This window comes from Tauraco erythrolophus, chromosome 17, assembly GCF_009769465.1.
Source record: "Tauraco erythrolophus isolate bTauEry1 chromosome 17, bTauEry1.pri, whole genome shotgun sequence".
Taxonomy (NCBI): Eukaryota; Metazoa; Chordata; class Aves; order Musophagiformes; family Musophagidae; genus Tauraco; species Tauraco erythrolophus.
Genome location: NC_141481.1, coordinates 17,448,273 through 17,460,827, shown reverse-complemented (window position 1 = coordinate 17,460,827; position 12,555 = coordinate 17,448,273). Strand labels below are relative to the sequence as shown.

The window sequence follows — 12,555 nt, the reverse complement described above, 5'->3', positions numbered from 1 at the left end:
AGGATCACGTGACGGGCGGCGCTCGCGGATTGGCGGCGGCCGCGCGGGACGGTTGAGCCGGCGGCGCGCGCCATGGCGGCAGGTAGCGGCGGGGGGCTCGGGGGGTACCGGGGGCATCACTAGGGTGGCGGGGTTGGGGACACGGGAGTACCGGGGGTGTCAGTGGGGCTTGGGGGAGGCTCCGGGCACGGAGGTACCGGGGGCGTCACCGGGGCTGGCGGAGGGGCTCCGGGGCCGGCGGGGCTCGGAGCATGGCGGTAACGGGGGCGTCACCGGGCTCGGGGGGGACACCGGGGCTGGGGGGACTCGGAGAACGGGAGAGTCACCGAGCACGAGGGCGACACCGGAGCTTGGGGGACTCGGAGCACGGAGATACCGGCGGCGTCACCGGAGCTGGGGCGGGGCCTGGGATACGGAGCTAACGGGGCCACCACCGGGGCTGGGGAGACTCGGGGCACGGTAATAATGAGGCCGTCACCGGGGCTGGCGGGGGGCTCGGGGCACGGGGGTGACACCGGGGCTGAGAAGACTCGGGACACGGAGATAACAGGATGCCGACGGGCCAGGGAACCTCGGGACACGGGGGCACGAGCAGGGTCCCCGGTACAGGGGGTAACGGGGGGCACCCGGGCGGGTGTAAGGTCCCCGCGCCGATCGCGGTGCCGGTACCGGCAGCCTGGCAGCGTCCCTACCTGAACATCTTCAAGCACTTCCGCGTGGAGGAGTGGAAGCGCTCGGCCAGGGAGGGGGACGTGACCGCCCTCACGGTAACGGGGGCACCGGCACCGCGGGGAGGGTGGGGACACCCACCCCACACCCCCCCAATCACCCCTTTCCGTGGTTTCGGAAGGACGCGAGGCTGAAGGGAACCGTCTACCGGATCCGGGGCTCCGTCCCCGCCAGCAACTACCTGCAGCTGCCCCGGACGGGGACGCAGTCGCTGGGGCTGGCCGGGCGCTACCTCTACCTGCTCTTCAGGCCCATGCCCCGCAAGCACTTCGTCATCCACCTGGACGTCACCACCGAGGTACGTGACGCGGGGCGGCCCCGTTAAACCGCCGTCGTTACCATCGCGGCCCGAGCGAAGGACCGGCGCGGTGGCAGCAGTGGTCTTCTGCACTTGGGGTTGCAGAACTTGGCTGATCCTTGTTGCTGCTGGTGATTTATCCCAGGCTGGAGATGTGGAGACCATCTCCAGCCTGGGATAAACCTCCAGCCTTGTGGCATCTCTACTGGGGACACGGAGGGGACACGGCCGCGCGCCTTCTCCTCCGCAGGATTTCCGTGCCGAAGCCACGAGGTTGACTGAAGCTCCGTGTGTGTGTCTGTGTCTTCTCAGGAGAAGCAAGTGGTTCGCGTCTCTTTCTCCAACCTCTTTAAGGAGTTCAAGTCCACGGCCACCTGGCTGCAGTTCCCCTTCGTCGGCGGAGCGGCCGAGGGCCCAGTGTACGACCGCACGGCCAGGCGCGGTGAGGAGCGTGCGCGGCGCTGCTGCTGGTCGGGACCGTGCTGGCACATCGCCACCGAAATAAACTGTTAGAAAATAAATGGAGTTGGGAAGTTGACTCCCTGCGTTCAAGGAGGGCGAAGGGTGGTGGTCTTGAGGCTGCAGCTCCTGGGAGGGATGTCCCCTGTCCCCGTTCCCATGTTCTCCCGAGCAGTGGGGTGCGGTGTCAGGCCAGGCACGAGCGCACGGAGGCAGTGGGGCTGCTCGTCTGTCCTTCCTCACCCCTGCGCGTAGTAGCGAGCTACGAGGCGCGTTTTCCCGTCTTCCCACCTTGGCACGGACGAGCCAAGCCTGGTGGGATCCTTGCCTGATAAATACTTTTCATGTAACCGCGTTAATCTGGCGTCTCCCGTCCTGTGAGGACCAGGGTCTGAGATCTGTAAAATCTTTTTCCCGTCTTCCCTTTTTACCACCTGCCGTTCTCCTCCCCAGATCTCGTGGGAGCAGCTCCCGCGGATGCCCGCTGGACCTGCCTGGTGCTCGACCTCCGCTCCATCCTCTCCCTCTACCTCAACCGCCGTTACAGCCACCTGAAGAGTGTCAAGCTCTGCTCCAACCTGCTGGTGAAAAACCTCTGCACGAGCGACTTGGTGTTCGACCCAGGTGAGGAGCTGAGACCTCGGGGTGACCTTCGGTTCCTCTTCTGACTTAAACCCAGGCTGGATGGAACCTGAGGGAGTTTAGAGTTGGTTTTGGAGACGCGATGCCAGCAGGACCTCAGCCCTGGCAGAGCACTAGGCTGCCGTCCCCACAGCAGTTAAGTTTCTACTGGTGAACACGATCTCTTGATCCCTGGAGGAAAGCGGCCTCTTGTTTTCCAGCTGTAAAAGGGAATGATAAAAGCAAAGTTAAATCTCTTACCAAGGTTAGAATTTTTTTTCAGGGAAAAAAAATTAAGGTGTTACCAAACGTCGCTTCTCTGAGGCCTGTGCTTTTATGTGCTGGAAGAGCCTGTGGTTGTTGGGTTTTTTTGTCTCAGAAATCTTCCAATCTATTTTTTTTTATCCACCTGCTCAGTGTGGTAGAGATACTTTGGTCAAAACCTTTGTTTCTGCCTTTAGGTTTTGCTGGAAGTTTGCCCAAATGGACTGATTCTGTCCGTCTGCTCTGGTGAGACCCCCCTGCAGTGCTGCGTTCAGCTCTGGGGTCCCCAACATCAGAAGGACATGGAGCTGTTGGAGCAGGCCCAGAGGAGGCCGTGTAGATGATGCTTTGGGCTAGAGCACCTCTGCTATGGAGACAGGCTGAGAGAGTTGGGGCTGTTCAGCTTGGAGAAGAGAAGGCTCCAGGGAGACCTTCCAGTACCTAAAGGGGCTACAGGAAAGCTGGAGAGGGGCTTTGGACAAGGGTGTGTAGTGACAGGACATGGGGCAATGGCTTTGAACTGAAAGAGGGAGATTTCCATTAGGTCTAAGGGACACTGGACCAGGTTTCCCAGAGAAGCTGTGGCTGCCCCATCCCTGGAAGTGTCCAAGGCCAGGTTGGATGAGGCTTTGGGCAACCTGGTGTAGTGGAAGGTGTCCCTGCTCATGGCAGGGGGGTTGGAACTGGATGATCTTGAAGGTCCCTTCCAACCCAAACCATTCTGTGATTCTGTGACTGGCCTGCTGGAAGGCATCAGTCAGGAGGAAGGTGTAGATGCTGCTTTTGGGTTCCTGAATCTTGTCGTATCTTGAAGACATTGATGAAGTTACAAACACGCGAAAGAAATAAGACCAGAAAATGAGAACGGAGCCTTAACACAGATGATGTGTCACTGCTGAACCGCTGGATACAAAACTAAGTGAATCTTGGGCCTGGGGGATTTATAACGTGATACCAAGCGTTTACCCTCTTGGGTCTTTTTTGAAGTTTTTTTTTGAGTTTCAGGACTATTCCTGTGCGAAGATGTGTTAGTTCCTTACAGACCTCGGGGCTGTAGTCTTTGTTTTTCAGGTGCTCTCAAAGAGGGAAGAGTTTTCTGCCTGTGTCCCACGGGATGCGTGATTTCAGCAGCTCCATGGGCCTGGGAGAACTTACTCTCTTTATCTTCATCTCTGTGCTGCCAGGTGTGACCTTCTCCGAGGCCCGGCAAGGCGACCTGGCCTGCCGCGGGGTCGCTCCCATGCCGCGGGAAATGGCTTTCCCCGTTCCGAAGGGAGAGAAGTGGCACGACCTCTACAACTACATCAGGTACCGCTGCTCCCGGCTGCGCTTGAACCCAACCGCGGCTCCGAGACCTCCCCGTTCCCCGGGGGAAGGCAGGGATGGGTAACGGCACTTAAGGAATGATGGATCTGGACAAACCTGGGGCTCGAGCGGGGACGTTTTGGTCCCTCCAACTCCACCCTTTCTTCTGCACGTGCTGTTCCTGGGGAACGCTTCAGCCTCCTGCTTGGTAAGGGGTGGTCTGACGGGGGCTGCTGAGCTGCCATCGGCCATCACGTCTGGTCAGGGGGGCAGACACGACGGAATTCCTCGGCTTCGGTGCTGGGCTCCCATCGGTGGTGAGGTCTTTTTGGCAGAGAACTCTGGTCGGTCACGAGTCGCAGCTCATCAGTGTCATCGGCTGAGTGGTGTCACCTGTAGCACGTGGTGCCAAGTTAACCCCTGGGGTAGATCAGAGCTGGGAGACGCTTTATTTAATATCCCTGTGTTTGGGAGAAGAGGGGGAAAATGGGGGAATGTTATAGGAGGCAACGGAGAGGCTTTTGTGCCGGGCAGTGCGTTATCATGCCAGATCCCTGGGTGCCGGTGCAGCAGCCCGATTACATGGCACCTTCCTCTGATTTTGCTCAGGTTCCCACCCGACGGGTCCAAGCTCCCATACGACTCCATCCAGAAGAGCTGTCCCGGTCCTGCGGCAGGTGGGAAGGCCGGGGATGGGAGGCCAGGCTGTGCCGCCTGCGTGGACACCTTGGCTTCCCGAAAGAGCCCAACCCACTCCTCATGTCACCCAGGTGGCCAAGTCTCGGAGGACCCCATCCAGCAGCTGTCCCAACCGGTGACGCTCACCAAAGCAGTCCGTGACCGACTGTCCCTCGTCCATCAGATAACCAGTCCCAAAGCTGTAAGTGCACCATGGAGGAGGCTGCAACTTCTTCCTTTTTGCCTCCCATGGATGTTTTCCCCCACATCTTGTCTTTGAGGTCCTTTATTTAGGACATAGAAGCTGCTTGTTGTGGTTCGTAGCTGATCCGGGCAGGTCAGACCCCTGATCCGGGCACGGTCTGTTGACCACAGCCCCGCGGTTAATGACCAGGTGGTTCTGTCTGGCATAGCACAGGGCAGAGACAAGATAAATGCCAAGTACCTCGTAATCTCCAGACATCTATCCTCCCTGTCTCAGCCAAGGCAGCAAATAATTGTGTCTCCAAATTATACGTAGGAAACGAGGACTGGAGACTAAAGAACTGGGTCGGGTGCCCTCAGGGAGCAGAGCAGTGTGTGGAGTCGGGATTGCTGGGGCTGCGGGCAGCTGCCCTCACCGCCCATTTACCCTTCCTTGCTGGTGGTGATGCAGGAGCTGGTGCTCAGACTGGCTTACCAGCCAGCGTGGTGATGGGCTTTTGGAGAAGCCATCCTTCTCACGCTGTGGAGAGGGAGAAAATGAGGAGTGTGAGTGCTTTGCTGTTGTGAACTGGGATGCACCGAGCTGGCTGGCTGGGTGTTTTGAGCTTCCTCTGCTCACTGGAGAGAGGGCAGTTATTCCAGAGGCTGTTCAGGGCTGGATCTTTCCTGGGGCTCTGGTTTGCTGCCTGGAGGAGGTGAACTGTTGGGGGTGTTGGTTGAGGAGAAGCTCACCATGAGCTGGCACCATGCGCTGGCAGCCCAGAAAGCCAACCATGTCCTGGGCTGCACCCAAAGCAGCGTGGGCAGCAGGTCGAGGGAGGGGATTGTGCCCCTCTGCTCTGCTCTCCTGAGACCCCCGCCCTGCAGTGCTGCGTTCAGCTCTGGGGTCCCCAACATCAGAAGGACATGGAGCTGTTGGAGCGGGTCCAGAGGAGGCCACGAAGATGATGCTTTGGGCTGGAGCACCTCTGCTCTGGAGACAGGCTGAGAGAGTTGGGGCTGTTCAGCCTGGAGAAGAGAAGGCTCCGGGGAGACCTTCCAGCAGCCTTCCAGTGCCTAAAGGGGCTACAAGAAAGCTGGAGAGGGGCTTTGGACAAGGGTGCATAGTGATAGGACAAGGGGCAATGGCTTGAAACTGAAAGAAGGGAGATTTCGATGAGATCTAAGGAAGAAATTTTTTTGCAGTGAGGGTGGTGAGGCACTGGAGCAGGTTGCCCAGAGAAGTTATGGCTGCCCCATCCCTGGAAGTGTTCAAGGCCAGGTTGGATGAGGGTTTGGGCAACCTGGTGTAGTGGAGGGTGTCCCCGGCCATGGCAGGGGGGTTGGAACTAGATGATCTTGAAGGTCCCTTCCAACCCAAACCATTCTGTGATTCTATGAACTGTTCATGGACAACACTGGGAGCATAGGGAGAGCGGCTGGTTAACGTCCCTGGCCAAGTTAGGCACTCACAGGGATGCTCTCCCTCCACATTGCTTCGTCCTTGTTTGTGTCGCTGTGGAGTCACTCGGGAGAGATGCGGGTGTCTCCTTATGGCTGCGGTGGGTGGAGGGCTGATCTCTGTCTGAGGCTTTGCTCTTTCTCAGATGCCGCACCGGTGTCCTGTCATTATGAAAAGCATCCCTGAGGTTCACCTGACAGCCCCAGCACCTCCCAGAGCTGTGCCTGCTGTGGACCAGGGGCTAGAGAAGCACCAGAGGCCGCACAGCGCGGGGGACGTGCAGCGGTCACCGGCAGTCAGTGACGGTGGCATCCATGTGTACGCTCACCAAAAGGGCGAACGGACCATCCGAGCCGTCCGCAGCAGCTCGGAGGAGGTGGGTGAGGTGCTGAGGAGTCCCTGCAGCCCACGGGTGGCTTTGGGACACTTAACAGCTGATGCTTGTGAGCCCGGCAGGAGCAGCAGAGGGAACACAAGCTTCAGGCTGGAGCTTCGGTTAATCTTATGGAGTCCTTTCGCTGGCGTTAGTTTTCCTGACTGGCAGTTCTCCTTTCCCCCAGTATCTGACTTGCCTTGAAAGAGGGACCCTGTGTTCGAATGCACGGACCTTAAGCCAATAACGTGTGTTTACTCTTTTGCCCAGAGCGTGTACAAGAAGGGCCCTGGACCAGGCGTGCCAGCCGGCCGGAGAGCCTCTGCCTACAGGGTAAGAGGACAACCCTTCCCGCAGCAGCCGCCGGCTCTCCGGGCATTGCCGGGGTGCTGGGAAGGGCTGGAGAGGGGAGAACCCAACGCTGCCTCTGTGCTTTAGAGAGAAACTGGCAGTGGGGATGGAGGGAGCCGTGGGCAGAGAAACACCGTCCTGCGCCAATTGTGACGGTGCTGTCTGGTTTTTATTTTTCCAGAGGCTTTTACCAGATCCCATCCTGAAGCTGAGAATGATTATTGGCTTTGGAGGCTGCAGCACCAAATGGGTCAGTAGCTCAGGCGGTTTGGGGAGTTTATGTGTAATCACAGGTTCTGTATTTTTTTTTTATTTATTATTATTTTTGGAGGCATGAAAGGCAGCTGAGTGCCACCCATCCTGCACCTTGTGATGGGGGAAACAGCCCCAAAGCAGATGGGCATGACTTTATATTCATGCATGGGCCTGCCACTGTTAGGATGGCGCATCAGAAATTACGAGGGCCTTTTACATCTCATGGCTTCTGTGTTTTAATATTCAAATCAGAGCTGCTTTGTCAGAGTCTGGAAAGGAAGGGCTGTGCTTTGGATTGTTTCCGTGGGGCGCTTTGCCTTCCAGGCTTGTGGTCTGCAGTAGGGTGAAGAAAAGGTCGTTTTGGTTCAGTCTGTTGGCAGACACCACCACGACTTTCCTTGTATCTGCTATTCATGTTGTAGACACGGTAAATCCACTGAATTAACTAGGATGTTCGCTGGGCTCTTATTTTTCCTTTGCTAGTTAGTAGAGTGCTCGTGCAGGTGAGAGGACGCTCTCCGTACAACACATGCAGCAGATCTCCAAGTCTCCCACCTGTTTAGGAAATCTCTGCAGCTCCAGCCTAGGACCTGGGCCACCTCTGAGGACCTGCAACCCTCTCACTCTTGTCTCGCTCCCACAGGCGCTGTGGACTCGAGACAACGCCGCGGTGGTCTACCCCTGCCACGCTGTGATAGTGACCCTGCGGATCCAGAGCGGAGAGCAGAGGTTCTTCATCGGACACACGGATAAGGTGAGCATAACTCTCCGTACAGAGCCCTGTCCTCGTACTCCAAATGCACCCCCTGGCCCAACTCTCCTCGAGAGCCTCTGACCTGGTGCTTCCCGCAGGTGTCGGCGCTGGCATTCAACGGGAACGGCACCTTGCTGGCTTCTGCACAGGCTGGGCCCCTGAGCGTGGTGCGGCTCTGGGACTTCCCGACGGGCACCTGCCTCTCCGTGTTTAGAACCCACGTCCGCTCCCTCTCGTGCCTGAGGTGGGTTTCAGGGATGCGTTCAGGTGGGCTGAACGTGTGGCACAGCAGCTTTCCTGTGCTACTGGCGTGTGGTGAACCAGGTGGACCTTCAGCTGCGTGTGTTTATCACTGAGACCTGCTGGCAGCTGGCCCGGAACGGCCGATACGCTGCCAGCTCCCTCCTGAGCTTATCCCTCAGGTCTTGCTCTCTCCCCGTACCCCGAACTTGTCTCCTTTTCTTCCCCTCTGAGATGCGCTCGGGGTCGAAGGAGCCACATTTCACCAGGTGGCCTCTTCTTGCAGCTTTTCCTACAGCGGAGCCGTTCTGTGTGGCGTCGGAAAGGACGGGCACGGCAAAACGGTGAGAACCGAAACTTGGGTTTGGAGTTTTCCCTGCCCTGCGAACAAGCGACACGAGATGGCTGTTCTGCAGAGCGCAGAGTTAATTTTTCAGACAGAGCACTGCTCTGGGCTTTCCCAGACACGTTCTCCAAGGGGAGATCCCTTTCTCGTTAGCTGCTTAGAAAATACTTTCCTTCTACCCGATGCTCACGAATATTCGCATGCGCCTTCCTGGGCTGCAAGCGAACAAATCCTTTCGGAAGCAGCCCCAGAGACTGGATTGGGTTGAGCTTTGGGGCTGTTTCCATCCCTGCTGTGGTCCCAGCCGGGGCGATGAAGGCGGCAGTGTGATTCTGCCCGCGCCCTGCGGGGATCGCCGCAGGCTCACGCGCAGCGTTGCCACCCGCCTCCGCAGCCGTTCTGGCCCGTCGCGCTGAGGGTGACACGTGTTCGTGTGGTATTTTGAGCTGGGAGGCTTGCAAGCACGGAGTGGAGGAATGGGAATTGAAATGGGAGGTTCAGTACAGACTAGAGCCAAAAAAAACCTTTTTTTTTTTTTTTTTATAGCATTTAGGGTGAGACATGAGATTTAATCTTTCGGTTCTGAGCATTGCAGGCATCGCTGCTGGAAGGGGTGCTGAGCACTGGAGCTGCCACCCACTGATGCAGCTCAGGGATGACGCAGGTCCCATGTCAAGCAGTCAAAAATAAATGTGTTTCACAGGACTGGGGGTTTTGCTTTATCGATGGAACCGTTTTCCTGCACTGATCCCTTATTGACACCCCCCAGCAATTAGCTGTGCCATCGTTAACTGCGTATTGCCAGCAGGAAAAAACAAACACCACTCTGGTTTTTATCCCGGCACGTGGCAGCAGTCCGTGATCCGAGTGGGAGCCGGCGAGCTGCAACTGGGGAAGGGGCATCAATAAGGTGAAAGCAGGATGGGAGAACAGGATGGTGCTGGGGGGCCTGGCCAGGAGCACCTCTCCTAGGGTGATGCCTCAGCTGGGTCTGGTTTTGAGGCTGTTTTGAAATGCCAGGCATCAAATCACTTGTGTTCTTTTCCCCCCATCTTCCCCTTTCCTTTGGGGAAAGGGTTTGACTCTCTCACCCCTCGCGATGGGCACTGCCAGCACACAAACCTGCGTCGGAGCAAAGTGCTGCTTTGGGACACTGTCTCAGCCCCACTTCAGCTCTTAAATCTCAGCAGACAGAGTTCCCACTCCTCTGTGAATTTTCTTTCCAAGTCTGAGCCCTGTTGCCAGGCAGCCCCGGGATTTAGAACCTATAATTATAGATGCCAGACAAGTATATTGCCATGAAGCTTTGCAAAGCTCTTGGACTGTCCTAAACCCTGTGCAAGAGGTTGGTTTTTTTTTTCCCTCCTGCCTCAACTCTGTTATGGATACTCCGTGCCCAGCTCCGGAGTGGGTTTCCATATATGCAGCCGGTCAGCTGCTGTGATGAAAAGCTTTGCTGCCCAAGTTTCCAAATTTGAGCAGCTCTGCTGTCATCTCTTCTTTGCTTCAGATGGTGGTGGTGTGGAACGCTGCTCAGGTGACCCGTGGCGGAGAGGTGGCTGTGCTGGCCAAAGCGCACACGGATGTGGACATCCAGGCCTTGAAGATTGCTTTTTTTGATGATACCAGGTAGCGTGCAAAGAAAATAAATTAAAAGAATTGGTTCTTGGATGGCTGCAGCACCACGATTCCCCCCCCGCGGCCATACGGCCGCGGGGGGCGGAATCGTGGTGCTGCAGCCATCCTGCTCTCGGTCCTGTTCTCGGTCCTCGCTGTCAGCTGGTGGCCCTCGGGGCACTCACCTTTCACCAGGGGTTCGGAGAGTCCTGCCCTGGTCCTCACGAAGCCTCTCCCGGGACAGGATGGTGTCGTGTGGCCGGGACAACGTCAGGCTGTGGCGAGTGCGGAGCGGAAGGCTGCGTTCCTGTCCCGTCGATCTGGGCGAGTACCATTCCCTGGAGTTCACCGACTTGGCTTTCGAGGAGGGGCACGCGGCCGAGCGGGAGCCGGAGGACCGCGCGCTGTAAGGGGCTGCTGGGATCCACCATCACCCATCCTCGGGGCAGCCCACCGGGACGTGCACCTTTCCTATGAGGACAGGCTGAAAGAGTTGGGGCTGTTCAGCCTGGAGAAGAGGAGGCTCCGGGGTGACCTTATAGCGGTCTTCCAGTACCTCAAGGGGTCTACAAGAAAGATGGGGAGAGGCTGTTCAGGAGGGCCAGTTGTGACAGGACAAGGGGTAATGGTTTTAAAATAGAGGGAGGTAGATTCAGGTTGGATATTAGGAAAAAACTTTTTACCATGAGAGTTGTAGAACACTGGAACAGGTTGCCCAGAGAGGTGGTGGATGCTCCATCCCTGGAGACGTTCAAGGCCAGGTTGGACAAGGCCCTGAGCAGCCTGATCTAGTTGGAGATATCCCTGTTCCTTGCAGGGGGGTTGGACTAGATGACCTTTGAAGGTCCCTTCCAGCCCTAACCATTCTATGATTCTATGACGAAGCTCTACGGCTCTCAGCTGCCTTTAGCATCCTCCTTCTCCCTTCTCTGCGTTCTGCTTGGGTTTTCCCTGTTGAAATACAGGTGCTTCCTGGAGCTGGGAGAGCCTTCCCCCTCCTCAGCACGCTTCACTTCCCAAAAGAGGTTCGGCTGCTTGCAGGATAGCCCAAGAAATGAGTCTTTCCTCGTGCCATACTGATGTTTTGTGCCGTATTTAGTGAATCCTTCCCCAACCTGAGGCTTGTGGTTGGCTTTCTGTTGGCAGCGGGAGGAGCATGGTGCGTGGCCTCTTGCGTATAGACGGATACACGTGGCGGTTTTTGTTGTCTTGTTTTAATCATCAAAATTACTACCACGTACCGTTCCGTAAGGGCAGAGCTGTCGGCTCAGCGGGTCCTGCCCTCCCCGGGGCTGCATCCTGCGGCAGAGACAGGTTCCATTCCGAAGTCCATGCTGAGCTTTTAGCTCTCTCACAAATTCCCATTTCAAAGGGTCAGGAAAGAAAAAAGGAAGAAGCTCTGACTTGGTCGTAGGTTTGTAGGGCAGCACATGGAAAGGTGCCCTTGGGCACCTCGTTGAGGTTACCGTGAACCAGAATTGCTGCCCATCAGGCAAATGGTTTTAACGGGTAAACCAAGGTGGGTTTTTACCAAACGACGCCGGCGCGGCTCCCTGTAACCCGGGGGTGCTAGAGCAGGGGTCTGTCTCTGTTACAGCTTCGTCTGCAGCAAGAGTGGCCACGTCCTGGAGGTCGACTACAAGAACGTCTGCATGAGGAGCGCGCGGCGGCTCCTGCCCGCGCGGCCCCGGGGCTGCCAGCGGCAGGACAAGGCGGGCAGCGGCGCAGGTGGGAGCATCGGCGGGCACGGAGCACCTCGGCCATCGTGGGGGTCAGAAACGACAGGCAAATCTCTGGTTAAAAGAAACCAGCTATTTACTTACTGCCGAGGATTATTTTGGGTTGATTAGATCATTGCCAGCTATTTGCCTCTTAAGTGCTGCAAATAATCTTCCTCAGTACAGCAAAGGATCGTTTTAAGAAAGGATTTGAGCGTTTTAAATGCTGATTGCACTTTCAGAGAAATGCCACTTTTAGAATCACGAAACAAGGTCTCAATTTGCTGATGGGAATCTTAATGTAGAGATGGAAAAAGAGCGAAGCAGACCAAGGAAAAAGATGAACTTTTTTTTTTTTTTTTTTTAATTATTCAGCCTGTGCAGAGTGTTTGGAAAAAAATCTTTGTTGCTGTATACAAAGTAGTACAGCTTTCAGCTCTGCCATTAGTTTTAACAGCGGGAAGAACTCACTTTGAAGTGTGCTTGCTCTGATATCTTGAAACTTAGGGCATAGTTTGCGTTGCAAATTGAGCTGATTAACCGAGAGCACACCCCTCTGAGACGTACGTCACTCCGGTTCTCCCTTCGTGGGTGAGAAAACGCCCAAGAGGAGATGAAACGATGTCCTTGGGTGTCCTCCTGGTAGCAGTGCTGGCTCTCCCCAGTGCGTTGACCAACAGGCTTTAGACCCGAATCAAAAAATCCCAGTTTCTGTAGATCTATATTTTTTCTCTCTAGACTGCAGAAAGGATTTGAAATGTGGAAATGAAAGGGTTTGGTGTCTCGGTTTGTTTAGGACATCCCTTGCAGCACGATCCCGTTCAAGGCAAAAATATGGCAGGGTTTCAAGAGTGGTAAGAATTTCCTGTGCCTGATGAGAGTAAGCGGAGTTGCAGGATGGC

General features: G+C 56.3%; 1 protein-coding gene across 1 annotated transcript in view; it reads left to right on the top strand.

Moving 5' to 3' along the window:
- Nucleotides 1-30: 30 nt before the first annotated feature.
- Nucleotides 31-12,555, top strand: part of WDR90 (WD repeat domain 90) — a gene marked incomplete at its 5' end in the record, with an annotated part of 32,521 nt that continues 19,996 nt past the window's right edge. The window contains 16 exons of the mRNA XM_086622517.1: nt 31-82; nt 676-767; nt 851-1,027; nt 1,340-1,478; nt 1,940-2,110; nt 3,556-3,679; nt 4,286-4,353; nt 4,447-4,556; nt 6,145-6,375; nt 6,905-6,973; nt 7,622-7,732; nt 7,831-7,976; nt 8,259-8,316; nt 9,829-9,947; nt 10,180-10,341; nt 11,533-11,663. Coding sequence (XP_086478643.1) covers nt 31-82; nt 676-767; nt 851-1,027; nt 1,340-1,478; nt 1,940-2,110; nt 3,556-3,679; nt 4,286-4,353; nt 4,447-4,556; nt 6,145-6,375; nt 6,905-6,973; nt 7,622-7,732; nt 7,831-7,976; nt 8,259-8,316; nt 9,829-9,947; nt 10,180-10,341; nt 11,533-11,663 — 1,960 coding nt within the window. The remainder of the gene's footprint in view (nt 83-675; nt 768-850; nt 1,028-1,339; nt 1,479-1,939; nt 2,111-3,555; nt 3,680-4,285; nt 4,354-4,446; nt 4,557-6,144; nt 6,376-6,904; nt 6,974-7,621; nt 7,733-7,830; nt 7,977-8,258; nt 8,317-9,828; nt 9,948-10,179; nt 10,342-11,532; nt 11,664-12,555) is intronic.